This window comes from Haplochromis burtoni, unplaced genomic scaffold, assembly GCF_018398535.1.
Source record: "Haplochromis burtoni strain Fernald_Lab_line unplaced genomic scaffold, NCSU_Asbu1 Contig_154, whole genome shotgun sequence".
Taxonomy (NCBI): domain Eukaryota; kingdom Metazoa; phylum Chordata; class Actinopteri; order Cichliformes; family Cichlidae; genus Haplochromis; species Haplochromis burtoni.
The window spans coordinates 721,947-749,713 of record NW_024582515.1 but is presented as its reverse complement, the minus strand read 5'-3'; the positions used below and the strand labels follow the sequence as shown (position 1 = coordinate 749,713).

The 27,767-nt window shown below is 41.3% G+C and overlaps 2 protein-coding genes across 8 annotated transcripts in view; one reads left to right on the top strand and one right to left on the bottom strand.

Annotated features, from left to right (window-relative positions):
- cryl1 (crystallin, lambda 1) overlaps positions 1 to 27,007 on the bottom strand; it is a 31,038-nt gene extending 4,031 nt beyond the window's left edge. The window contains exons 1-7 of one of the 2 annotated variants that reach the window (XM_005932529.3): positions 26,897 to 27,007; positions 25,955 to 26,062; positions 24,384 to 24,510; positions 17,255 to 17,416; positions 13,445 to 13,540; positions 12,865 to 12,963; positions 1,977 to 2,085 (exon numbers count right to left, since the gene is read on the bottom strand). In XM_005932529.3, the coding sequence (XP_005932591.1) occupies positions 1,977 to 2,085; positions 12,865 to 12,963; positions 13,445 to 13,540; positions 17,255 to 17,416; positions 24,384 to 24,510; positions 25,955 to 26,037 (676 nt within the window). In that variant the 5' untranslated portion in view covers positions 26,038 to 26,062; positions 26,897 to 27,007. Of the gene's footprint in view, positions 1 to 1,976; positions 2,086 to 12,864; positions 12,964 to 13,444; positions 13,541 to 17,254; positions 17,417 to 24,383; positions 24,511 to 25,954; positions 26,063 to 26,824 lie in introns of both variants that reach the window. The other variant, XM_005932528.3, reaches the window with a different exon arrangement.
- A 159-nt stretch (positions 27,008 to 27,166) lies between these two features.
- The window catches only part of ift88 (intraflagellar transport 88 homolog), a 20,534-nt gene continuing 19,933 nt past the window's right edge, over positions 27,167 to 27,767 (top strand). For 2 of the 6 annotated variants that reach the window (XM_042224876.1, XM_042224875.1), the window contains exons 1-2: positions 27,167 to 27,447; positions 27,670 to 27,732. In XM_042224876.1, coding sequence (XP_042080810.1) covers positions 27,367 to 27,447; positions 27,670 to 27,732 — 144 coding nt within the window. In that variant the 5' untranslated portion in view covers positions 27,167 to 27,366. The remainder of the gene's footprint in view (positions 27,448 to 27,669; positions 27,733 to 27,767) is intronic. The other 4 variants (XM_042224877.1, XM_042224878.1, XM_042224879.1 and 1 more) reach the window with 3 other exon arrangements.

Here is a 27,767-nt window from a genome sequence, read left to right as displayed (position 1 = left end):
ATGTGCCTACATTACTTCACATGAGGTTGTTATTAAGGTGGATCAGGGGGCTCAGTTTTAAATAGTTCTTTCAACACATTTTCAAAGAGTGGAGCCTTATTCAACGACCAGAAAACATATGGTGAATGTTTATATTTGCAATACTTCTTTGGGAAATAAGGTTTATATCCAACATGTGACAACGGGGTAGCTAGAAAACGCTTACTGTCTACATAAAGCCTAGTGGGACACGTTAATGTGGCACGACAGTGTGATAACTATCATCTACCTTCAACCAAACACCCTCTGTGGGAGGAAAATCTTAGTGTTATTTCAGTCCCTTTGCTTTATTTCTTTTCCCAAATAAGCTTTAGCTGTTATTGTTGAACTTTTTTCTTATATATCTTTTTTTATAAAGCCTCACTAAACAGGGAGCCCTATTCCCTGTGCCCCTACACAACGGCTAATTGTACAGTAGAAGAAAAGACGGGACACTAATGTTACCACTGTAACTCCAATCAGATAACAGCAGCAGTCCTTGAAAATGAAGCAAACTATCCCATATGGAAAAGATATATATAAATCTTATAAAGTTTGTAACTGTCTTGTATGAAACTTGTATGAAAAGCATACAAGAGTGAAAACAGATATAAGATCCCTTGAAAAATTATATAATGAAACTTGTATGTTTTGGATACTTACTAAAAAAATATATGAAAGTAATGAGAAAGTGGCCACTTTCATGAGTAAATCATATATGTTTTTACTATTTCTTTTCCATATGGGACATAACATCACCCAGTTTGCAACTTGTCTTCCACCCATTTGCAGTACCTACCACTGCTAGCTGTACTTTTACACTAATGAAACAATTTGTGCATGGTCAGCTGAATGTTGGACAAGCTGCCCTTACTAGATAGTGTTTTAAAAAGACATCATTCTAATGCTCTTTTCTGTGAAATTGCATTAATATTTGAATACATCATATGCATCGATGAACCATTCTTCTGCAGGCAGTGGTTTTAGTTGTAGTGGATGATTCCTTCAAAGAACAACGGCATCTCCTGTGTGCACGCACACAGTTTACAAAAGCAAGGAAATTTAGGTAGCGCAGACAGAGACAGGGAGCCTGAGTGCTCCAGTATCTGATGGGACTGATTTAAAGACTTGAAGACACAACAGGGGTAGGTCTGAGCATTCTTTTGAGAATCTGATGCTTCCTGAACAGAAAAAAAAGTCAGTAAGAAGTTCAGTACTGTAACTACAGGTAGAGCTGGCACCTGGTCTGAAGGCTGCGAGGTGAGCTCTGTGAGTTTTGGATGACTGGTGTGAGGGAGCGCATTCATCGCTACCCATCAAAAGACTGCTTTGTTCAGCCAAAGTGCACACTGTGTGTGTGTGTGTGTGTACACAGTCAGGGTTACTCTCTGGGTTTCACACTCACCTCTGATATTCTCCATCTAGCTGAGGTTTCATTCTCTCTCTGACACACAAAGAGATGTCACTGTGTGGTACACTACATGTATTTTGTGCAGCGACACGTATGAAACGCTGTGCCACTTTGAAAATTTCATGTAAGCGGTGAATTACCGTCATTACTCTCAGTCAAAGGCATTCTGTGCTCATTTACTGCAGTCGCTGATGCTCAAAAGCCTGTGCTTTGGTTAGTTCCAGTAATTTTCCACAACATACATGGCTTGTACATTCACTCTGATTGAGAGAATTGAAACTGGACACCGCGTAGTTGAAACTGTGCTGGATAAATTATACTTTCCTCTTCATAAACAGACATTTTATGAACTCCTTTTCCCTTATGAAGAAAGGCTTTTTGGTAAAAATGAATGATTTTGCTGTGAGAATTGAACAGAACAAACACATCAGCAACTCTTTGGTTCAACTATATAAAATTCATGCTCAAAGTATCTTAAACTCAGTTAAAAAATAACCAGAATTAGTGTTTTTATATGTGAGCAAAGAATACAAACCAGGAAATTTACCTTTAGGTGCATTGAGGTGCATTGTTTCCATGGGACCTATGAAGGCGTAACGCATTCCTAGTCCCTCTGACATCACCAGGTCGATGTCCTTTACCGAGATAACACCATCCTAATGACGCAAGTTAGAAAAACAACAGTTACATTAATTTCACTGAATCGACTGATAATATTCATTCGTTTTGTACCCTTTGTTTTCTGGATATATTTGCTGATGAACTGATCCCAGAACAGCAGCTCTGGAGTCAAACTGTTTCTTTGTCTGTATCTGTTTATCTGTAATGAGAGTTCACACATCTAACAGGTCAACTTTGAGCCAAATGTTAAGTATTTTCTCTTACTGAGTTCATCATGGTCATGGTTACCTAACAGACTGCGGGACAGTTAAGTATATATGAAGGACACACACTTTTCCCTAGCAATTCAACAAAGTCATGACTTTTTAACTCCCTATTATTCTGGAAAACCCAAATTCCCTTTGATCCCATCAGGCCACTCCAGCTATATAAAGTTTCCTTATTCAGCCAATCCTGTGTCCTCAGGATTGTGCACAGAGGGGAAGCTGGCTGAGAATGGGTCAGGTAACTTTGGTTTACAGATACCTGTTGGCCAACCATGGAGGAAATCAAAGCCCAGATACAGAGACTATGGTGAGCAAGAGGAGAGGCGACAGGGTCGTCTTTGTTTGGGTCCTGCGTCCAACAACGAGCCTGTTATCTGAGCAAAGTGGGATGGTGGGTGGGGTCTTCTCTCCACTGTAATCACTGGGGGCTACGAGCTGCTTTCTCAGCCACTCTGCTTTCCAGCTCTGGCCTTGACTCAAGGACTTCTTTTCTTTTTCTCTCTCTCTCGTTGTGTGTGTGTTTGTGTGTGTGTTTGTGTGTGTGTTTGCAAAGGTTGAGGGCAGGTCCCTGTTATGTAAGAAAGATCACAAGACCACTGTCAGGCCAAAGGCTTTGATGCTTAATGCTGAACTTCTGTACAGCTTTGATTTATTGAGGAAGAATACAGTAAATAGATATTTTTTACACATTAAGTAAAACACCCGATGGAGTCCCTGCTTTGAAACATCAAACTGAGCTGTTTTGTGTGTGTGTGCATGTAACTTGGTAGAAACGGTGTTTATTTTAGTGAATGGTTATAAAAGAAAAACAGTACTATAAGTGGAGGAGATTAGTTGTGTTGCTGACATTTGTGGGAAAATATCCATTACATGCTCGAATTTTATTTTCAATAAACAGATGACACTACAGGGCCATACAAATGTTAAATGATCATATATTGTTTCAAAGAACTAAATCTGATCCTTAAATTAATGATAACTTATAAGGCGTACAACATATACAATTGGTCTCTAGCCACATACATTAAAATGCAATTAGGCGAAACGGTGACGTCCATCTCGGCCACATTATTCAAGACATTGGTGCACGAAACAGCTTCCCCAAACTGGCACCTGCTCCAATGTATTTTGTAATGAAATAATCTATTAGAACACATCAATTTGTTGTAAGTGATTATCTGCTCTGTCCTGCTATGTACATGTACGTGTACTGCAGGAACTTTGAGTAATTGTCTCATCAAATACCATTCATGTTTGGTGATTTGTATGTCACATTGTTTAGTTAAGTATAACAGTGCCTTAGGTGAGTGATAAACACTCCCAAACGACTGTAGACGTCACAACTCATTATTTTTGTCGAGCAGTATTGTGGATGGCGTGCCTCTGATGCATGGCGTAAAGGAACGTTTTGGTTTTTGCAGTTGAGTTTCAGGCTGTTGAAAAATGTACGGTACCTATATGAAAATCCTAGGTGATGTCTTTCTCAAATTATCATGTTCACAAGATTTTCAGAAAACTTGACCTCTGACATCTAGGTCACTGATATTCAAACTACCTCGTTCAAGATCTTAACCTAGGTTGGACGAGATAGACCACGCCTACTAAAATAAGCTGGGTGTCCATGATGCCCACCCATCAGCAGGGTGAAGACTAAACCCTGAGCATTGACTGTGACTGCAAAATAAGCCCTCCATCACCGTGCTTGACAGCTGCTGTGTAGCGATGTGCATTATGTCTGTTCATTGTTCTAGAAGTCTTTCGATTTGCTCCGATGCAACTTTGCAAATCTAATCTGTGCTGCCATGTTGTTTTTAGAGAGAAGAAGCTACCTCAGAGCATCCCTTCCAAAGAAGACATACTTTCTTCAGCCTATTTTAACCTCCTAAGACCCGAACTCTTCCACGGCATGCATTTTTAATTTCTCTTTGATATTTGGACATATTGGGGCCCAATGAATGTAAAAACAAAGAATTACCAGATTTTTTTTTTACCTTATTTTTGTTTTTAAGAAAAATAAGAGCCACATATGAGGATATTCGTTTAAATTTTGATAGAACAGAGGCAGTATAATGTCCTCGTAAGTGGATATCAGGCCCTTGTAGAGCAAAATTGAGTATTTTGGTCTAAATAACCCAAAATGTGATGTCCACATATGTGGATGCCAGCTCCTAGGAGGTTAAATTGTACTTTTATGAACTTCAACATTTACCTTGCTAACTGCCTGTAAAATCCCCTGTTTTTTGCAGTTTCTCTAAGAATTGCATTGCATCACACGTCCACTCTTGAGAGTGGACGTTCAAGCTACTATCTTGAACGTTTACCACTTGTGATTTTTTCCACTGTAGAAATGGAAATGGATTAATAACCCACCCCACTTTTCCAAGATTTCCTAATATTGCTTTTTACTCAAGTGATGTCCAGCATAATCGATTTCAATCCGTTTTGGCCTCCCGTCCACACTGAGACGGTGATGAAAAATGCAGCGTTTTGAAAACGCTCTCGAAAACGCATACATTTCAAAACGGTGCTCTCGTGTCGCAGTGACAGCGAAAACGCAGACTTTCTAAAACGATGGCACATGTTAGTCATATGATGCAGTCATGTGACCAGTTTAACTAAGATAGCGGAGGGCATTATACAGCAGTTGTTTTGTTTGCTCTGATTTTAACAGCCCTATTAAAGATTAATATCAGTTTGTACATGCTTCAGATAGCTTTTCTTAAATTCTTTAATTCTCACTCGCTTTTGCAACTTTGTACTTTTGTGTTACTCGCAGCAGCAACTCCACCTCATTGTTAGTCCATTTAAAAAACTTGGTGCTTTTCCTAGACATTTTGCCGCAACGTTTCAAAGAGCTGGAAAGTAAATAAGCAGCAGACAGGAATGGAACTTACTGGAACATAAGCGTTTTCAGCTGTTTCAATGTGGACGCACAACTCTGTAAAAACGACTGAAACCGCTAGTGTGGACGCGGAGCGTTTTCAGACTAAAACACCGTTTTCAAATCTATCCGGGCTAGTGTGGACGTGATCAGGTACCAAGCTGGGATAATAATAAGCTGGCCAAAGGAGGAAATAGAAGCCACTGACATCAAGACAAGAAAGCTCCTTACCATGCATGGAGGGTTTCACCCCAAGTCCAGCACCCTGAGACTGTACGCTAAGCGGAAGGAAGGAGGCCGGGGACTGGTGAGTGTCAGCACCACAGTCCAGGATGAGACAACGAACATCCACAAAGACATCACGAAGATGACCCCAACTGACAGCGTGCTCATTGAATACTTCAGGCAGCAGAAACCCAAGAAAGAGGAGGGAGACGAGGAACCATCATGGAAGGACAGGCCCCTGCACGGTATGTACCACCGGCAGATAGGGAGGTGGCTGATATCCAGAAATCCTACCAGTGGCTGGACAAAGCTGGACTGAAAGACAGCACAGAGGCACTAATCATGGCAGCACAAGAACAAGCTCTGAGCACAAGATCCATAGAGGCTGGGGTCTATCACACCAGGCAAGACCCCAGGTGCAGGCTGTGTAAAGATGGAACGCCACAACCAAGTGGCCGGCATAGTATACAGAACATCTGTGCCGAGTATAACCTGGAAGTCCCGAGGTCAAAATGGGAGAGCCCCCAAGGGTGGGGAGAATGACCGAGCTAAGATCCTGTGGGACTTCCAGATACAGACGGACAAAATGGTGTGGCTAACCAACCAGTGTCCCAATGACAGCAACATCATAAGAACGAACACAAGAAGCTCGAGAAATACCAAGGGCTCAGAGAAGAGCTCGACAAAATGTGGAGGGTGAAGGTAACGGTGGTCCCAGTGGTAATCGGAGCACTAGGTGCAGTGACTCCCAAGCTAGGCGAGTGGCTCCAGCAGATCCCGGGAACAACATCGAGATCTCTGTCCAGAAGAGCGCAGTCCTGGGAACAGCTAAGATACTGCCAGGACCCTCAAGCTCCCAGGCCTCTGGTAGAGGGCCCGAGCTTGAAGGATAGACCACCCACAGGGGCGAGCGGGGGAAATTTTTAGATTTTATATATATATATATATATTAGGGGTGCAACGATACTCGTATCGATATTGAACCGTTCGATACAGTGCTTTCGGTTCGGTACGCATATGTATCGAACAATACAAAATTTTAATTTATTTTATCAACTTTTCTTCTGACGATGCTGTCTGTGTTGAGCGCTCAGTGGATCTGCGTTCGACTACTCTGCCTAGGCTGCACTGTCGAGCGCAGATCCACTGAGCGCAGCGCAAGCTAGCGAGACAGAAGTTAAGCTCTCGTTGCAACATGGCAAATTGAACCTCCCCCACCCTCATTCAGATCTGGCGTTTGGAACTATTTTGGTCTTCATGTGACGTATGACCCTGAAGGTAAGCGCGTCATGGACAAAAGTAAAACAGTATGTTGGATGTGCCACGCAATGCTCAATTACATGGGTGGGAACTATGTGTTAGCGCAGTTAGCTCGTTAACGTGTTGACGCCGTCCAGCCCCACGCACGGGGCGATCCGCGGTAGCTCGTTAACGGAGATTTGCCGTGTTGTGGCGTTAACGTCATTTCAGATTAACGCTGACAGCACTAGTGGGAACACAACGAATATGACTGCACATTTACTCCGACACATCCTAGTGCAAAGACAAGTGGAAGCAGACAAAAACAACAAGCACGCATGCTACAAACTTTACCCGAGTCATTTAGACAGCCGTTAGCACATGATTCTCCTTATGGGGACCTGATATGTTTAATATGCTGCTGAGAATATAGCCCAGAAGAAGCGTATAGTATAGCTTTTATTTTGGAAAGAGCCATTTCTCTGTAATAAACTCTCTTTTCCAAAGATGAGTGATTCCTCAATCAGATAGATTTATTTTTATTACTTTGTTGTTTCAGCAACATTAAATTTAAAAACTGTACTTTTGAGTTAAAATATATATTTATAATTTTAATAAATGACAAATTAAAAAAGCATGAACATTTTTTGTATCGAAAAAATATCGAACCGTGACACCAAAGTATCGAACCGAACCGTGAATTTTGTGTATCGTTGCACCTACATATATATATTATATATGTATGTGTGTGTGTGTGTAAACTGAAAATGTATGTAAGTCTGCTGTGAAAAAAATCAAAATAAATACAGCTAAAAATAGCGTCTATCTTCTCTATTTTTTGCATTTCTGTAAATTAGTTAAGTCTAAAAGTAAAGCGACATGTGAACAGAAACGCTGGCTGTTGAGAGGCTAAGTTTCTAGACATTCAAAATTATTCCTTTTCTATATATTTCAGTACATCGGACATTCCATTTTGCTTTATTTTTCATTTCTGTGACATGGCTCTGAATTGAATAAATAGGAGAGAATGGATGTTCTTTGTTGTTATTTAGATATTCAAGAATCATTTTGGATGTGTGAAAGCATTGTTTTTCATTACAATGTTACTGTGAACAGGCTGCTTTGCGATAAACTTTGGGCGCTCTTTCGAAAGCAAGAGCAACACCTTTTTTTTTCCCGCCTGTCCCATTTGGTTCCTTTGCCATCAGAATTATTGTCTAAAGGCCAAGAAAGATGCCCAAAGATTTACTTTACCAATGGACCATCCCAGCCTTACCGTATCGGTCCATTTGATTGACCTTTGTTTTTATTGTTTATTTTATTTTATTTTCAGTTGTTACATACGGGACAGACATGACTGGGGGAAGGGAAAGGGAGAAAGAAAGAGAGGGAGGGAAAGAAAAACAGCGGGGAAGAGGAACGGTGATAAAGGGCACAAAAAAAGAGGTGGGGGATCAAAAAATACATGTATATGTATATATATACCTGGATCACCTTAGAAAAAAGAATATATATATATATGTATATATATATTATATATACTATACACACATATATATAATAAAATATATATATCAATCACCTGGATCACCTGTTGAGAGAGAAAAAAGAAAAGAAAAGAAGCAAGAAAGAGAGCAATATAATAAACAACATCATCGCGATAATCCATGTGTATATAACATTAAATACTAAATATTGTATATTATTGTGCAGCATGTAAGATCGACAGCGCACAGTGTGCTTTGAGGTAGGAGCCAAAAAGGGTGTAGTTTGTGTCTGTGAGCACCCGTGTGTGCACCTGTGAGCATGAACGCGCTTGTATTCAAAAGGTTCCTTCATGTAACGATCTGCTAGAGGGTGTGGGGAGCCACAGCCCCGTCCTCCAGGGCATGAAGCAGGTATGGAAGAGATCCAGGCTCCAGACATCCAGAAACCCTCAGAGCGCAAGAGTCCAAGGAAAACCAACGGAGGGGCAACCATGCCACTCTCCCGGAAAGAGCTGAGGAGAGCCCCAAATGAGGGGTCACCCAGCAGCCGCGGAGCAGAAGCCAGAGGGGGTTGCAGTAACGTGCCCGTGAGCTCCGCCGGCATCCAGCTGTGCCAGAGTGACCGAGCCCCAGGCCCAGAGGCCGACGGCACCCCACCCCCCGAAGGGGCCCGACCGACCCACAGGTGCCAGGTCCTGACAAGCAGCCACCGGGAGTGACCCGGTGCATACCTGAGCGCGCAGCCCTGGACACCATAAACCAAAAATGCACCAATGTCTGAGGGTGTCAGCCACTGGCAGGGGGAGTGGTGGGGGGAGATAGGCCTCCATAGAGCAACACCTTTAACAGCAGTGTGGCATTTTTGTCAGCTAAGGTCTAAGGGTGCCCTTGGGGTGGGGAGGTGGGGAATTCGCCTCTCACACGGTGGTGATGTGCACACAATAAAGAATATCATTTAGATACAAGTCTGAGCTGCCACAGTTCTGTGTAAAATTATGAACTTCACATGCTTCATTACAGATGTTGCAATACAGCTGGCACAGAGGCACAAGAGTGGCTTCTGCTGCATTTCGTGGAAGTATGACTTGGAGGTTTTAATTCTGCGAATACGTTATTCTCAGCAGGGTGTGTCACGGTCTTGGGCTTAAAAATGACTGAACAATCAAGGGTTTTTACCTGCCTGCAGGCCCTCTTGGATCATTGCTGAACCAAAAAGCTACCGTCAAAGCAAGAAAAACAATCCAAACACTTAAGAGCTTCTCAAAGTCTAAAGCTGTGACAAACAACGAGCTCTGTTGTGAGGCAAATCATGAAGCCTGCTTCTCTTCCTGATATGTAAAACCTCAAAAATGACAAATAAACATAGTAATGGCACAAAGCTCAAAACATGGGATCTAAAAATCTGCTCTGTGAGGTTAGCTATAGCTGGGATTTCAACATACTGATAATTTTTCTAGAAACAAGGCAAATTTACCAAGCGGTTATCTGATTATTTTTTTGATCGTGATGTAAATTATTAATTGGGATCCTTCACTTACCTTTAGTGTATGTGCAACAATGACTTGTATACACATATGAAGAAATGTCACATATACGTCTGCTCACTGATACAATACCTTTAGGTGCTTTTATGTAATTTGTTACTCAAATAGAAAATTACACCAATGCAGATGGAACAGCTACCCTGAGTATGCAGTGGGCCAGCCTGTTGTTACTGCTTGTTCGCATTCCTCTGGTCCACAACACCGAATCATTATTCTACTCTGGTGATTCTGCTGCTTCAATATTTTTATTTTTACTATGGAAACAACAAAGTTGGTTTTTTCACCCGTGGCCAGCTTCTATGTCCTTGTCTAGTCTCGTCTAACTCTAACCCTCAGAGAGTCTCGTTCTTGTTCTCTAAAACCTTAAGAAGAATTACAGATTTGATCAACTGGTCTCTTAATGCAATTGACACTCTCTGCTCAGTGAGGAGCCTGGGTTCGGAAGAGCCCAAGTGTCCTGGAGGGACGTTTCCTGCCAGATACATGATGGATGGTGGCAGAAGTGGCACGTCGTGTGCCTGGCGGGACTGTTTATTGAGGACACTGAAGACATCTACCTATTCTGAACCGTGTGAACGGGGTTCTTGCTGATCGGAGCTGGCATAGCCCTGGCTTATCGGAAATTGAAGAAAGCAGTTACAGCGTTTTAAAACCACACAAGGCTAGCCACTATGATTGAAGCGATGGGGAGGGCTGTGAGTACTCAGACTGTTCCTATGGAAGCAATATGTGAAAGGTCTTGGAGAAGCTCACGGCTCTTCAACGGGAAATTGATACTCCTCCGGACCAGTAATGGACATTAAGACCTGCTCCCCCCCTCTCAGCGGCGCCAGCTGGATACTTGAAGGCCGATGTTGACAAGAACAACAAAAAATTCTACCCTGACTCTCTCGCCCAGATTCCTCAAGGCCATCTGCGTAGGCTGTGGACTGTTTATATTTGCTTAATTGGGCAAAACGACACTTTCTGAAGGCTGAACACAGGACACACATCCTCACACGCATGCACACATGTACACTGACACAGATACACACACCCCCTCCACGAATCCAACACCTGCCATCCGATGCAGACGGCGGATCAGCTTTGGATGCGCAGAGTTGCGGCGTCCCGGACACAGTTTCCTTTTCCTTCTCGACTGCCCTTTTGTGTTATGCATTTCATTGTTTTCTTTATGCTGCCTGTTCTGACCTGTCTCCCCAATGTGATGTTTGTGTATTGTATGTATGGTCGGAAAGGTCCAATTTCGCTGCAGGTCAACTGCAAGCGACAAATAAAGGCAATCAATCAATCAATCAGTCCAGTCTTGCACAGACTATTAGTGTACCCATTTAAATAACTGGTAATATCTGGCAACAACATAAAATGAAACCAATTTCGTGCAGACTCAAAATAAGCAAGCACACACTTTTTCATCTACGTTACCAGTAAACTGCAATCAACTGATGTTTTTCGAGCATACAAATGCACAAGACAGATCAGTCCTACGAATTTACTAAAGAAGACATTTTTCCTAATGCATTTATCCTTTATTAATGTCATAGAGACGTCTTTCTCAAGTGTACAAATCTGAATCATGTGCAAAGTCACGCAAGTAACTTAAAATAGATTTCTGAGCCAACTTTTTAATAATCCATCCAATCCCCTGCTATTACAAAGCAAAATGTGATTATCCAGTTTCCTTTTACCCATTTCAGCTGTATGGCAACTCATTTTTATTTTAGTTGCAACCAGTTGAGTAACTACTGCCATGTCTCCTGGTATTATCTCCTAATGGGTTTGTAGCTTTAAATCTATGCTAATGCTGCCTACTCACCTGTCAGGAACAGGTCTGTGAGCAACAATGCAGAGCGGTGGTTAATTTCCGCTGATTTCCATTGATGACAGCTTAACATGTCCCAACAGCTATCTTAGGAAGTCGGTTCTAATGTCATTCATGTATCACTTTGAGTGAAAGCCTGAATTGCATTTAGTTGCATTAATGGATCTAACACAAGATGACTGATGTGCATCTTTTTAAGTTCCTCAGCTCAAACACTGTCTGACATCATCGTTTTCTAGCTAATGCGGGCCTGCTTCAGCTGCTTTTACTTTACTAGAAAACAGTTTTTATGTAAATATCTAACTGACCTTTAAACCTAAATCATCTACCCTGGGAAATGTAGTTTTATTTTGTCACTTCAGCCATGGGTGGCATGGTGGTGTAGTGGTTAGCACCCCCCTGTCATCATTGCTGTGGCTGCGTGGGCTTCTGTCAGGTACTCTGATTTCCTCCAACAGTCTAACAACATACATGTTAGGTTGACTGGTGATTCTAACTTGGCCTTGAAAGCGAGGAAGATAAAAGTAGTTGAAGTGCAAAGAATGAAGTGCTTTGAGTAAGACTGGAAAGGCTCTATATAAATCTAAGCACAGATTCAGTCCTTTACTGAGGACACCTTTACTACAACAACAGTCACTGACATAAAAAACAAAAGCGAGAAACTTGGAACAGACAATCGTGGAAGACGTGTGAAAGTTCAGAACTATGTGGAAGCATCTGATGTTGCATTATTTAATGGGGGGGGGTCATTTAAGGTGCTTCTGATGTCTGTGGTTCTATATTTGAAGCCAACATCAAACTCTTCATGGGAATTCAGTTCGGGTAACACAGTATACGTCTCAAGTTAACATTCCATCAGCCGTGATTGTCACCATTCCCATCGCTCTCATTATCATTCAAGCTTTTTCCTCAGTGAGTGACCACGTAATAGTGCCTGTCATCAGAGGCTAAAGCTCATTTAGTCTCATTGTGCTCCTTTTTAGAGGGAGACTGTGGACATAATAGAAGAGGTGAGCTGACAAGGGCTTCCTCTTTCCTGCCTCTATTACAAAACCATCAGCAGCCACATGAAACCTGACTGAGACTGAGGCGCTCCTGTCCAGAGGTAAAAACAAGTAAAAACACTCGTCATTATGACCTAGAAATCAGCTTTAGCAATGCAGCAGTAAAGCAATGAGGGTTTTTTTGTTGGAGATTCAGTTAGTGTCATATATTTATGAGCATTTTCTTGCATTTGAACACAAAGGTTATGAAAGCATATTCATGACTAACCTTGCTTGAAGTTGGTAGTGCTTTGAAAAACTGGCTCCTCAACACAACTCCCCACCCACATGCCCAGAAAACACTAACCTGAACTAGTCTCCATGACTCTGCAATAATGGCAGCTTGAACTCTGTTTAGGGCAAAGCCATCGATCTCTTTTTTCAGAAGGACAGGTGCCTGGCCAACCTGCGTCAGGAGAAATCAGTTAAGCCAAGCCAAGCGCAGCAAAAGATCCTACAAGACAATTATGAATAATACAGCTTCATTCATGAAGCTTAGTAGTTGCAGGAAGCCACTGGTTGTTCATGTTAAGAAAACAAGCTTGTTGAGACTTGCTTGGAATAAAGTATGTAATCATTCACATGATCACAAACTGTTTGTTAAGATTTGTGGTGTAGCAGCTGTACTCGAGACTGTGACACACTGTCAAATACTGAAAATGGCCAGAACAACGTCAAACTAATGTGAAAAGACAGCTAGGAACTAGGCTTATCACCAGCACTTAATACATAGTATGACAGCAGTATTGGTCTCCTAATCATAGCATGGGGTTTGGCTTCCTCGTGCTCTTAATCTACTGGTTATTCTGATTTCTTTTGAAATCTGTCCAACAAGTTCGGGCATAACAGGGCCCAGAAATGTGTAATCTTTTGTGTAAGATTTGTACCTTGGTCATCAGAGCATGGGTGGTGTCCATAACGGCTGCTGCTGTCTCTGGGTGAGGTACCAGCTCCACCAGTTTTACATAGTAGGGTGGGTTTACCTGGGGAGAGCAAAACAAACACATATTATGTTGTGTTTACTTCACTGATATGTAGGATCTGTTCTTAAGTAACAATTTTCAGGAAAGCAGTACTAACAAACAAAGCTGGACACTCAACTGTTGATTTTGCCTCATCATCGTCCTCCAACAGTGAAAGTATCATCTCAGTGCATGACAGAGCACTTCAATACAGTGTTAGCTTACTACAGTGTACGCTATCCTCATTACAGCTTTAAGACTGACAATCTAAAATGATGATAATGATTAGACACATTAAGGACAGCAAAAATGTTTATTGAGACAGAAATTAAGCACGGTGGTAAACTATAGGTTATACAGCTCCCCATCTGGCCCGTTTACACCAGTGGTGGTGTTTCCACCAGCTTCCACCACCTGTGAAGCAAACTGACCTTTAATTGACCCTCACTTTTTTCTTAAAGTCAGCATTTACAGAAACAAAAGTGCTTCATCAAACCACCTGTTTGCATAGTTTAAATATCTAGAAAGTCTATGTGTTTGGCTGCTTCCATTTACCTCCAGCTTGTTTTAGGCAATGATAACAAGTTATTTAAAAAGCAGCCACCTCACCGCTTTCCAACAGCAAAACCTGGAGCATTCAAAGGTTAGTCTAAAGATGGGCATATCATGTTTACTCACGTATAGCAAACTGAACAATCTCTAATTTTTATGTTTGTTTTTAATGCTCAATTTACACAAAAATTGTAAATTTATTTGAATGTCATTGAGTGAAATAACAATTTGATCCCCAAGCAAAGCATGACTTAGAACTAGCCAGCCCTTCTTAGCGAGTACAGTGGTAAGAGGTTTCGTGTGGTTGGTTACCAGGTTTGCACACATCTCAGGAGGGATTTTGGACCACTCGTCTTTACAGAAATTTTAGAAATCCTTTAATTTTTTTGGCTCAAAGCAACCACAAAACAATCAGCTTTCATATTTTCCAATCTAGAGAGACAAAAAAGATCATAAAAGGCTTTTTATACACTGAAGGCAATCATCTACACCAAATTAACACCAATATTCCCAAAGGGAATATTGCGACAGACTGGCGACCTGTCCAGGGTGTACCCCGCCTTTCGCCCTATGACAGCTGGGATAGGCTCCAGCGCCCCCCGCGACCCTGAAAAGGATAAGCGGAAGCGAATGGATGGATGGATTCCCAAAGGGCAGTCCCTCCATTTACAGTGATACAGTTCCACCACTGATGATTTAGAAAAGCTCATGATATACATGCTTGATTTACTGATATCCTCAAAACATCATTGCCACAGCACATGAGCAAGCAGAAGAAACGCAGGGAGAGAAACAGCTAGAAGATAAAAATTATAAACAAGTCCATCTGGCTCATGAGTTCAGGTGAACCATGTTTACCTCCATCAGTTAGGTCATGTTTTTGGTAGCGTGCTCATATCATAAACCAGTCATAACAAAAGCATTCAATGTTTTTGTAAACAGATGTCACTAGTATGTTGTGGAGTACGGTCAGGTCTAAACAGAAACACTCTGCATGGATAAACTAAATGTAAGTCTAATGTAATCCTTGTGCAGTGTTTTGTATAAACAAAAGTGCTCAGCTGTTCTGACCCATTAATGTGTTTGGCTATTCATAGTATACTGTAAGCGAAATTTGTTGTGATGCATTTACTTTGATTGATTGATTGATTGTGGTTGGGATAGCCTGTAAATATAACCAGATCCATTAGTACTTCAATGGAAACTCACAAATCTGCCTCAGTATGGGAGCAAAAGAAGGTGTGACTGAAGTCTAGACTTTCAGCTTTAGGTGAAAGGATTTCAAAACTGTGAGGTCTAACTGGTAATTATCCTGATCCCAAGCCTTTGTTGTGAAAGTATGTTTTTTTTTAATTGTTCTCCAACTTATTCTCTTGGCAATCAGGAAACAAACTAAATAATTTTAACTGACACACATAAAAAAAATTATTTTCTTTTTTCCCACAAGAAAGTTCTTCTTGTTTTTCTCCCAAACACAGAATCAGAGTTAGCCTCGTCACCAATCACAAGTCAGACATCAGAAGGCTAATAAAAAATACTTTCATAACCATTTAGCAATTACACACATTTTTCACAGTGAAATCCCTTCATTTCCCAGTTCAGAAGTGTTTTTTCTCTGTCTCAATCTCTCATCATGTTCCTGCTTCTCTTCAGTAATCGAACCTCGTTCGCAAACTTCTCCCTCTTTTCTGTCATGACCCTGACCCCTGTTAAGGTAATCTATTTATCAGACAGTCAACACACAATTGACCCTGTGTGGTTCATGTAGTTCATGGCTGTCAGCTCACTTGGCTTTCTTCTATAGTGTGTCTTCCTCCCTGAGCCTGGTTCTGCATGGGGTTGTTTTCTGTTAAAAGGGTGTTTTTCCTTCCCACTGTCGCCAGGTGCTTGCTCAGAGGGTTGCCTTATTGTTGGGGTTTTCAAACTGTATTGATGTGACTGTTGTTGTGATTTTGTGCCATTTTAAATCTGAATTATAAAACTGTCCTTATATACATATTTGGCATTGATCATTCAAAATGTTGATTATTGCTGAAAAATCCTGCATTGTGCTACATCTCCACTTGTAATTAAGTTTGTTCAGTTTCTCTGTTTCATCAGAAATGCAGAGTGATCCCTTGTGAATTGGATTTTGCCAATCTCATATTCAACCGAACTAGATCTCTTTGTTTAGCTTTACTGAAATTTAACTTGTTCCACTGTGAAATAATCAGTAGCTTGCATTCACAGGCCTTCACCATGCCTGCCAGATCATGTGGTATGGTGTGGATCATGATTTGTGCCTTCCCTTCCTCATGCACTTCCCTTTGTTCTTCTACTAGTTAATCTTGGTTTTATCGGTTCAAAGAATCTTTTTCTAGAACTAGTCTGGCTTTATTAGAGACTATTAGGCAAAGTTTAAAGTGGTCTTCTTGAGCGTAAACAGTGGTTTTTCATTATCTCTTGCTGTAAATCCACTGTATTTACATTCATTAAGGCCTCTCTTGCTTTTGACAAAGATACTTGAGATTTTTTTCTTGCCTTAGCTAGTTGTTCGAAAGTTTTTGTCTTAATCATGGAAAAAATTCTGTCATCATCCCCTTGAAGTTTTTTACATGTTCTTTCGGGCCTTTTGTTTTACAGAGCTGGTCAGAGGATTTCTTCTTTTTAAAAATGTTTAAGATTGTTTTTTTTACCACTCCTAAAGCTTTTTCTTTTTCTCTGAGAAGTGGGATTATTAGCTTAATGATGGCCTCCTTCACTTGCATCGACATGTCTTTGGACTCCTTACTGAGAGCACCACTAAGCATCAACCACATACTCATTCAACACTTGGACTCAACTCTATTCCTTTTATCTCCTTAATTTGTCATAACATAATCATAAAACAAGTCACGTGCCAATGAATGGGCTCATGATTTACACACTCAATTACTTTTGAGCCTGTAAAAATGGAGGGATTACAAAATAAGTATGTAATTCTTAATGATTAATGCAACTTTTTTGGTCAATATCAACACCTTAACCGCATTTTAATTGCTTCATTTCAAGCTCACTGAGTTTGTGCACCGTATCACTGTGAGGAAACTTACAGACCTGGCTGTAGATGACTGATGATGAATTATGGGCTGGCGTGCAGGTTAACACACTGTGTACAGTTTACACCACAGTACCTGGAAATGCCTGAGCATATGAAGTACTAACCGGATGAGAGACGAGGCAGCGACTCCTATTCTGGACTTTAGAAAAGACTTTGCTGGGCACTAGGCAGGACGTGGAGCTGCTCAGGATGACGTCTTTTCCCACAAAACGCTCCATGTCATGGAAGATGCTTTGCTTTACCTCCAGCTGCTCAAATACACATTCCTGGGAAAACAAAAAAATACATAAACGCAGGTAAGGTGTGAAAGCCAAATATTATTTTCTATAATGCTATAAGTAAACATTATCTCAACCCAAAGTCAGTGAAGCATCCCACTGAATATGGAACATGTAGTCATAGCAACAATCAAATTATTTATTACAGCTATTAATTTCTATAATTTGGATGAACTGCTGCTTTGACTCTGTAATTTCTGATGTCAACCTTTCTTTGACAATAGCAAAGACAAAACCATCATAACAATAAAGAAACATTTAATATTTGTTTCTTAGTGTTAAACTTGAATCTACCACTGTCCACAGCTTTGGGGAATGTACTCAGGGAAATGTGTTAAAAGTCATGCAGTTAACACCTTAAACACGGAAATTAAACCAGTTTGGCTCTTAAACTACCTGCTTAACGTCACTTCACAGTGATGAAAAGGTGTGACTCTCAAAATCGGTACTCTTCATTTGCAATCTTTCTCATCCTGGACGCAAAACTGCAAAAACTGGCTGAACAACCTCAGTATACCTCACATATACGCATTATAATGAAAGGCTCTGCTAAAAGGATTTGTGCTAAAACACAAGCAATAACCTAATCTACACTAATTCTAATGACAATATTAGTTTTTTTAGTTTGTTTTTTAGTTTAGTTTAATTGTTAAAGTCCAAAGTGGTCCCAGTGGCAACAGGAGTTGGGAGCTGTAACCCCCAAACTGAAAGAGTGATTCCAGGCACAACATCAGAGTCTTTTAACAGAGTTGAGTCCTAGGAACAGCACAGGCCTCAAACCTCAGTTTCCTTAAATAGAATGGACGCTCATGACAGGTCAGGCTCATGTGTGTAAATGTTAACTTATACTAATAAGAAACACCAATAAGTGAATACTTGGCATTTCCTGATGTGGAAAAGACCTCCAGTATGACCCCTGACAGAGACACAAATCCCTGTGGCGTTGTGTCAGGATAGCATCTGGTTGTAAAAATCTGCTAAATCAAACATGAAGAACTACGTCCTCTGACGAAACCTTTGGGAATAAGGGAGCAGGCAAAAGTAGCTCTTTCTAGTCATCTGTAAGTTGGACTATTCCCATTATCATTTGTCTCCAGTTTTGCATCTTTCTCAAAGCTCAAGTTTTCTTCAGTTCTGGCCAAACTTCATTGTAAACAAGCCACACTAACCTATTTCTGTGCATGAAAGGGACATATAAAGAAATCTGGACAGCTTAAGTGCTTAAGCGCCCTTCACGTCTGCTCCCACTGCTCCACCAAGCCTTACACTAATCGTCAGAAAACAGTTAGGCAAGTTACTGATCTGTAGCCAAGTAACTAATAAAGCCTCCCGTAAATATCCTCATCTTCTCCCAGATCAATAGTTGAGTGAAACTTACAGGTGGTCAGATGATGTCATGCTATCAGGACGTATGTACGTAACGGTGCTCTCGGGAAACTGCATATTTCTATGCAGCATTTCCCTGTTCCTGAGTCCACAATTGTTCCTTGTTGGAAGGAACTCAGCGCAGTGAGTATTGATTTTATTTGACTCTACCTGCCTCTGTGCACTCTGATCACATCTACTGTGAAGAAGAGCTCCATTGTCTACTTTAGCAGTTTCTAGCTGGCGAGCATTTTTCTGGCATAAAAGGTTGACTTCATACTGTATTTTAAGTGACTGTGACTGTGTTTAGATAAGCACACTGTCCAATGTTGATTGTGTGTTTGTGCTCATTTATAATTTGACATAGATGAGTGATTTTTAATGAAACGTCTTTCATTAGTACGATAACACTTCTTATAACAAACTCCATCTGACTTTCTTGTCAAAGGAAAGCTCCACTTTACAATTTATAATAGCAATAACAGCAAGAATCTAGAAGCATTTTGCATTGTATGGTAGATGTCTCAACAATTTCCTTCAAGAACATTTTTACAGAAATGAACAAAAGAAAAAAACCAAATCAAAAGTCTCTTTTTGACAGCAAGGCTCAGGGAGCATAGCCATCAGACTCGACTGGCTGAGGTGAGCATCGTGACGCAACGAAGACAAACAATGCAGGAGGAAAGAGGAAAACTCAACAGATTATAAAACATATGAGTTCTGAAATGTTCAAGGTTTTTAGAAAGCATTTTACTTTGGCCAAATGACTAAATTCTTATGGTCACATTGAGAAAGCTGCTCTGATTCAAGGTAAACAACTAAATCTGTAATAAATAACAGATTAATTCTGGGCTATTTTTAAATGAGTAATCAATATTACTCAGTTCATATTCCTTTATTGCAATTATATTAAGCCATTATATTTCTATGACTTTGCCTTTGGTGACAGACAGAAAGTGTGAGTTAGCAGCGCAGGGAAATGACACGCAGCAAAGAACCAGCCAGCTTGGTGTCCAACCATGAGTTTGTAGCTAAAAGCATGAAAGCGTGTGTGATATGTCCCCTAACCACTTAGCCATCAGGTTAAACGAGTTGCTTAACAAACGTTAAAACATTCCTTGCTACTGAACCGCGAATAAAGAGAGAAACTAGTGTGAACTCTCAGTACTCATTTTTTGACAGGTTCATTATATTCATCATCCCTAGAGTTAAAAATTTATACCCCGGTTTTACCTCCTTTATGACAGACATGTACTCTATATGTGCATGCTGTCATTAGAATCAGTTCACACACTGATGGACTGACAGTAGCTGCTCAGAGGGCTTGACCTCATAACAACCATCATAATCATCATCTTCTTCTCCTAGCTGTGCCTCTATATAGAGGCTCCGTGTTCTTCATGCTGAGAGAGGGCCAGCCAGTCTCACTTTCAAAATCTACCATCATCCTTGCCCACCTTTATTAGTGGAAAGTCGACTGAATACAAGTACCTTGGAGTTATGTTTGCTGGCAGACTGAAATGCAACTCTTGGACTGACTGCTTGTGTAGTGAGAGACAGCACAGAACATATTTTTGAGGACATTTTATCCTTTAAGGTGGATTCTAAAATGCTTCTGAGGTGCAGAAAAACAAGCAATTAGAAGTCAAAGGAGCTTGCAAAGAAAAGCGTCTGGACTTCTTTAAGTTGCTTGAAGACGTTTCACCTCTCATCCGAGAAGCTTCTTCAGTTCTAAGGTCAAATGGTGGAGAGTCCTGGATGACTGAGAACCTTCACAGACATATTGCCGTACATTTTGGGAGGAACACCCTTCAACTGGTGCGGGAGTATGAAAGGGAATCAAGGAAACTAGCGGATTATAGGAACCATCTCCGTTTCAACCTAAGATGTAGACAAAGCAGAGTTGTTCCTAAGAGCCTGCGCCTTGGATCCACTGTCAGGGGATACAGAGCAGACTTGATTCTACAGAGAGCACAAAATCACCTTTTAAGTGAAAGGATAAGACAGGTCCATTTCACCATAGATGCCCTCCAGATCAAGATCAGCCAGACCCTGCAGGAACTGGAAATCCTTCTACCCTCTCCAATCTTAGAAGAGGTTTACAAGTTTGTGGACAAGGCTCAGCGGGCCCAACACTCTAAAGGAAAAGAAAGACAACGCAGGAAATTTCACACCTTGCTTTCAAAAACACACACTCCTCATCCTGAACCTACACAACCCAGAGAAGAAAACACACCTGAAGTCAGTCAGGAGAAATGGGTTAAGAACTTTTCAGACAGGATTCTCACTGAACCTGAAAAGAGAGTATTAGCCAAAGGACTCAATTTTGCCATTTCTCCACAACAGTTGCCCATAGTGGACCTCATCACAGCCACGGAATCTGCCATACGGATTAATAAATTATCACAGACAGAAGCAGAGCAAATCAGGATGAAAGTCTCAGCCACGCTCTCCAGTGCCAAAGTCCCTCCATCCAACCTCACAATACAGGAAAAGAAGGCCGTCGCTTCCCTGAGCAAAGACCACAACATCACTGTTTTACCAGCTGATAAGGGAAGATGCACCGTGGTCCTAAACACTACAGATTACCATAGCAAAGATCACTACTCTCCTCAGTGACAGACAATACCTACGAAGCCCTAAAGCGAGACCCCACAAGCAGCTACAAAAAGAAAGTTATAGCTTGCCTTCAAGACTTTGAAAAGGACAAAATTATTGACCGCCTTACATATCACCGCCTTTACCCAGGGGATGCCATACCCTGCATCTATGGACTTCCGAAGATCCACAAGGAAGCTGTCCCACTCAGACCCATAGTCAGTAGCATAAACTCAGCCACGTATAACATTGCAAAACACCTTGCTACCATCCTTGCGCCTCTCGTGGGGAACACCCCACACCACATCAAGAACTCCACCGACTTCACCGACAAGGTCCAGAAACTTACCCTGGATCCAGATGAAACCATGGTGTCCTTTGATGTAGTCTCTCTCTTCACTTGCATACCCACCACGGAGGCCGTGGAGACTGTCAGAAAACGACTACAAGAAGACAGCTCCTTGGAGGACAGGACCAACTTCACACCCGATCAGATCTGCACACTGTTAGACCTCTGCCTCACCACTACATATTTCAAATACAACGAAGGCTTTTACAGACAAAAACATGGCTGTGCCATGGGCTCCCCCGTGTCACCTATTGTAGCCAACCTTTACATGGAGGAAGTGGAAAGGAAGGCTCTTGGCTCTTTCAAAGGAAGAGTACCCAGCCACTGGTACAGATATGTGGACGACACCTGGGTCAAAATCAAGACACAAGAAGTGGAATCCTTCACTGCGCACATTAACGCTGTGGATAAAAACATCAAGTTCACCAGGGAAGACACAAAGGACAACTGTTTGCCTTTCCTGGACTGCGCTGTGCACATTGAAGAGAACGGCAACCTCAACATCGAAGTTTACCGGAAGCCCACACACACGGACCAGTACCTCCTTCTTTGACTCCCATCACCCTCTGGAACACAAACTTGGAGTAATTAGGACCCTACACCACCGGGCAGAACATGTTCCCTCTAAGCCTGAAGGAAAAAAGAAGGAACACACACATGTAAAGGAAGCACTCAAAACGTGCGGCTATCCTAAATGGGCGTTCTTAAAGTCAGCAAAGAGGCACAGAAAAGAAGACCAGACACCAGCGAGGGAGGATAAGAAGGACAGACGCAACAACATTGTCATCCCCTATGTAGCCGGTGTATCAGAAAAACTCAGGAGAGTTTTCTCCAAGCATGACATCCCGGTGCATTTCAGACCCAGCAACACGCTCAGACAAAAACTGGTTCACCCGAAAGACAAAACGCCAAAACACAAACTTAACAATGTGGTGTATGCTGTACAGTGCAGCGAGGAATGCCCAGACCTCTACATTGGAGAGACCAAACAGCCACTTCACAAGCGCATGGCACAACACAGAAGAGCCACCTCCACAGGACAAGACTCAGCAGTCCATCTGCATCTTAAGGATAAAGGACACTCTTTCGAGGATGCCAATGTTCACATTTTGGACAGAGAGGACAGATGGTTTGAAAGAGGAGTGAAAGAAGCCATCTATGTCCACTGTGAGCGACCATCTTTGAACAGAGGCGGGGGTTTACGACACCAACTCTCTGCCATCTATAATCCAGTTTTGAGATCCCTTCCCAGACGCCTTAACGCCCACTCACATCCTGGGCCATCTGACCTCAGGAATTCGCATGATAAGGTGGGGCCAGGTTTCACAATGAACTCACCCGAAACTCTGGCTGATTGGGACCCACACCCAGTTTCACACCTTGGCTCAGGCGATTAGAGGATCATCAGGGGGTCCTTTTGTCCCTCTGTGGGGGGAAACTCCCACTAGGTTTATATCTGGGACTCTCCACCATTTGACCTTAGAACTGAAGAAGCTTCTCGGATGAGAGGTGAAACGTCTTCAAGTAACTTAAAGAAGTCCAGACGCTTTTCTTTGCAAGCTCCTTTGACTACGATGACCTGGATGACTGAGAACCTTCACAGACATAAGCAATTAGAAGGACAGAAACAATTTCTAGTAAGATGTCGGGAACTGCATTACCAAGCTCAGCAAGCATTTATCGGGACTATTTATGGAGCAAGGCAAATACTGTGAGTGATATGAGGATTTGACTCCTCCACTGAACTACTAAAACCTGCATGGTGCTAATGTTCCCCCATAAAACAGGTCCAAACTGTCTTTTACTCCCCAATCCATCAAACTTCTGAACACAAGCAACACACAGGTTGCCTAACTGTTCTGGCCACAGTCATCCTTAAGATCCAAGAAGAAGAGTAAAGGTGTCTGTATACAGTGTGTGCTTTGTGTCTTATGTTGATGCAGTTATTTTTATGTGGTGTATACAAATCTCAGGTGACTCTGAAATCACAATGCAATCACATTTACCCATAAGGACAAGTAAATGCATTAGTTTTTTTGCCCAGTAATGTACTGACCACTGATATACTATGAAGCTATCCTAGTAAATGAAGAGAAACAAAAAAGTTTGGAATTCACGTGTTAAGCAACTGAAGGAACTGAAGTGTTATTATGCAAAACATCTCCATATTACTGTATGATATCACAGCCCTATGTACGACAGGGATTAGGGATATTAGTCTAAGTTCAAAATGTGACGTGAGAATGTCACGGAATATGTCAAATGAAATTATGCTGCACCTCCTTGGGGGGTAAATGTGTAATAATAAAACCAGAACGTATTGACCTGAGAGTGTAATAACCATTCCTTTAATGCTGCTTTGTTTAAACTATGTGAACCAATAAATGAACAAAAACTAGTGTTTCCACTGAGTCGCACACCACATACTTTTGAAAAGACCCACACCACAGTGAAGAGAAGCCCCGTGTTTCATCAAAGTCTGCCAACATCCACAAAACAAATGTCCGTACGTGTGTGACGGAGCAAGTGGTTAACAAAAAAAATAAACAAATCACCAGAGAGCAATGTTGTTTCCACTGGTTTTACGATTTAGGCCAACGAGATATAACAGCATGTATTTGTTCTGTCAGCGGTCTGTGTTACCTGCACAAAGAAGGCTCCATCCAGTGCCTGAGACAGGTCATCATAACTGCTGAGAAGGGCAAGTTGCTGCGCAGCAGACAGCTCCCCTCGCAGCATGTGGGCTTCCTCCAGCTCCACCAGCTGTTTCCTGAGGGACAGAAACTGCAGTTAACACACACACACACACACACACACATAATGCATGAACAAACTGCCCTCTATCATGACATTTTCAATTTGAAAAGAATCATTACCACAGGCTTATTATATAAGTAGTAGTAGAATGAAGACTTTGGAAGAAATGAACAGATGTGTTAGGTGTGTTATTATCAGCCAAAAGAAGTGGTTCTAATATAACACAAAGCAGACAATGCTTCAAATATGGATGCTGCTACAAAGAAGCTAGAGATTCTAAAGTGTCTGCTCTGTACACATTTCCATCTCAGCAGCAAAGAAGATTCAGACACTCAGCACAGTTTCAGTGGGGGTAGAGTATGTCACCAACTTCACCGACTCACTGTATGAAAGTATGTATTGTATTGGAGTATTGTGCAAATTTCTCTAACGAGGCATATGTTTTTCACTTTGGCCTTTCATGCAGAAAAGAATAATAAAACAATAAATATTCTGGTTTATAGATCGGTCTGACAACCTAAAATGAGGTGCAGGTTTCAAAGGAGACCGTGTAGTCTGCTGCAAATCCTGTTACGCTGTCTTAACAGTAACAGTGATGACACTTTTAAGGTGTGGAGTACATACCACCACCTTTTTGCTCTTACTCAACTCTTCTCTTAATATGTTACAGAATGTAGCAGTTACATAACACTGTATCACATGAGTCAGGAAGATATCTTCCTTTGAAAAAAAATTAAAGTAATTTAGACTAGTGACGGTTTATGAAAACAGGGCACACAACAGAGAGCAGTCTAGCTTGTTCAGCAGGAAATCACTCACAAAGGGCCCCTGAAATTTAATTCAATGACACCCTCTACTGTTCATATAAACAAATACGCCTCCAACGGGCTGAGTGATAGGTAGTGGCATGTACTTAGAGGGAGAGTTACATTCATGAAATACTGGTATAGAGATTAAGGTATTAAGGTTTTTATAGCTTAAAGGCACTGTGACTTTCTACAGCACTTTCATTAAAAACTCAGCGTCATTCCACAGTAATGTTTAACCACTAATAGCCAGGCTGTGAACATGTGTTTATTCGTATGTGCTCACAGTAGGAGCCAACTGCTGATCATGCGGTATTCATATATGTCTTCTCTGTAAGCACTGAAAGGAAGAACAGGTTACATTTTAGACAGACTGTCTCTAACTCATCAGGGCAGAGAAGCCCTTAGTGTCAATGTTTCCTTTAGGTTTTGCAGGCACCAGACAATAGTTTAGCTTCTGTAATGTATATTTTTATATTTTTGATGATATATATATATATATATATATATGTGTTTTTTGTTTTTACTTAGAATTACATCTGGGTTAAAAACAAATTTCTGTTGACGATAGAGGTATAATAATGCAGTTAAGACTGAAGAAGTTTGTCTGTGTAACCCAGATGGGTCTTTAAGTTGAGCAGTAGAACTCACTTGATCTCTGTGATGGCCTTGGTAGACTGTCCTGGTTGGTTGTCATAGATCTTCACATTGTAGCCTCCACTGACAAACAGCATAGCCCAGGAGCGGCCTATCAGCCCACTAGAACAGGGAAGAAAATCACATGGTAACAGACATAAAACATAAACCCCAATAAGCAGACTTAAAAAAAACAAAATCAAAGCACGGGCTGAATGTTGTTTTTCAGTAAAGTCCAGTAAAATCACACAGCAGTAAAGTGCTGACAGTGTGCCTGTCTGCTTGCTGACACCAGCTTCATTTTCCTGTCTTCCTGTCATGTTTTGACATGTAACCAGAAGTGAAGTGTAAATCCACTGTGAATGTTTTCTCAATCCCTTCGCCATCCATCTGAATATTATTGCAATGTTAACACACAAAGATTACCCCCTAAAACGTATGGCAACATAAGTGAAGAACTGTGAGGTTCAGTGCTTGCTTTGCAAGTTTAAGAGAGGTCACTTCAGAGGCACTGCCATGTTTAATGAACAGGGTTCAGAAGACAGGTTCAATTTAAAGCCTCTAAAATCACACGTTATAAACCTTCACGCTGTCGTGAAGGTTTATAACGTGTCTGTAAATAAACAGGATTATTCACAAATTCATTCTGACTGAAAACACAAGACAAGCGTTCATTCAGAACAGTCCTGTTTATGTCGTGAGCAACAGTATGATGCACACAATGCAGTCACCAAAATAAAATTACATGCACTGATACTGCAAACTACAGCTTTCAACCAGTTTTTCATTCAACAAAGCAACTTTCGTTTCATCTTCATGAATATAGGTCAGGGCTAGCACTGTTGCATCATTTTACAACGCAAAATACATTGTTATCTCGCTCACCTGCCAATCACAGTTATAATCTTCATGTCAGAAACGTTATAATGTTTTGACACCAGCTAAAACTTAACTTACAAGCTTTCTGTTGCGCCGCCCACCTTGACAGTCACGCTGACCGTGGTGTACGGTGACCTAGAAGGACCAAAGAAGGCAAACGAGCGCACAAAGCTTGTTTTCCTTGAAATGAGTAACAAAGAAACCCACAAACTATTAATTGTAACTTTTTATAAATAATAAATACTATGTATGTAAGTATTTAAAAATGATTTTGAGACTATGAAGAAGAAATAAGTTGTAGCGTTGTAGTGTATCCTAGCAACGAACGAGCGCAACTTCAACCAATTAGGTTGAGGCCAGACGATGATGGACGCGTGAAAAACCAATCAGAGGTTTGAAAAGGAAACTGTCCCGCCCGTGCCGCGTTGAATTGTGGGACGAAATCCTAAAAGGACAACAAAATATTATCAGTTATCGCGCATAGAAAACTGTTTGTTTGCCACACATTGAGGATTATTTTCATACACTACCTTTCCGGAGAAACAGAAATGGAACATGTGCATCTGGCTGTGGAGGAGGACGACCTTTATTCGGGTTACAATGATTATAATCCGACATTTGACTCGGAGGTAAATTAACCGCTAACCTAACACTACATTAGCACATTGTTTCTAAGCGTATAGAAAATCAACTTTGAAAAATTAATGTTGGTTATATGAGGTCGAGATAGTGGCATGGCGAAAGACTAATTACTTCAAAGTTTTATTTCAAAATTGTTTGTGTAAAAAATGTCTGGTCTTCCGTCGGCCCAGTATGTAAAAAATGAAGACTAATTGTTGACTAATTTTAAGGAGCTGGAGAATGATGTGGGCTTCCAGCAAGCAGTGAGGACAAGTCATGGAAGAAGACCCCCGGTAAGTGCCAAAACTCTGTGTGTGTGTGTGTGTGT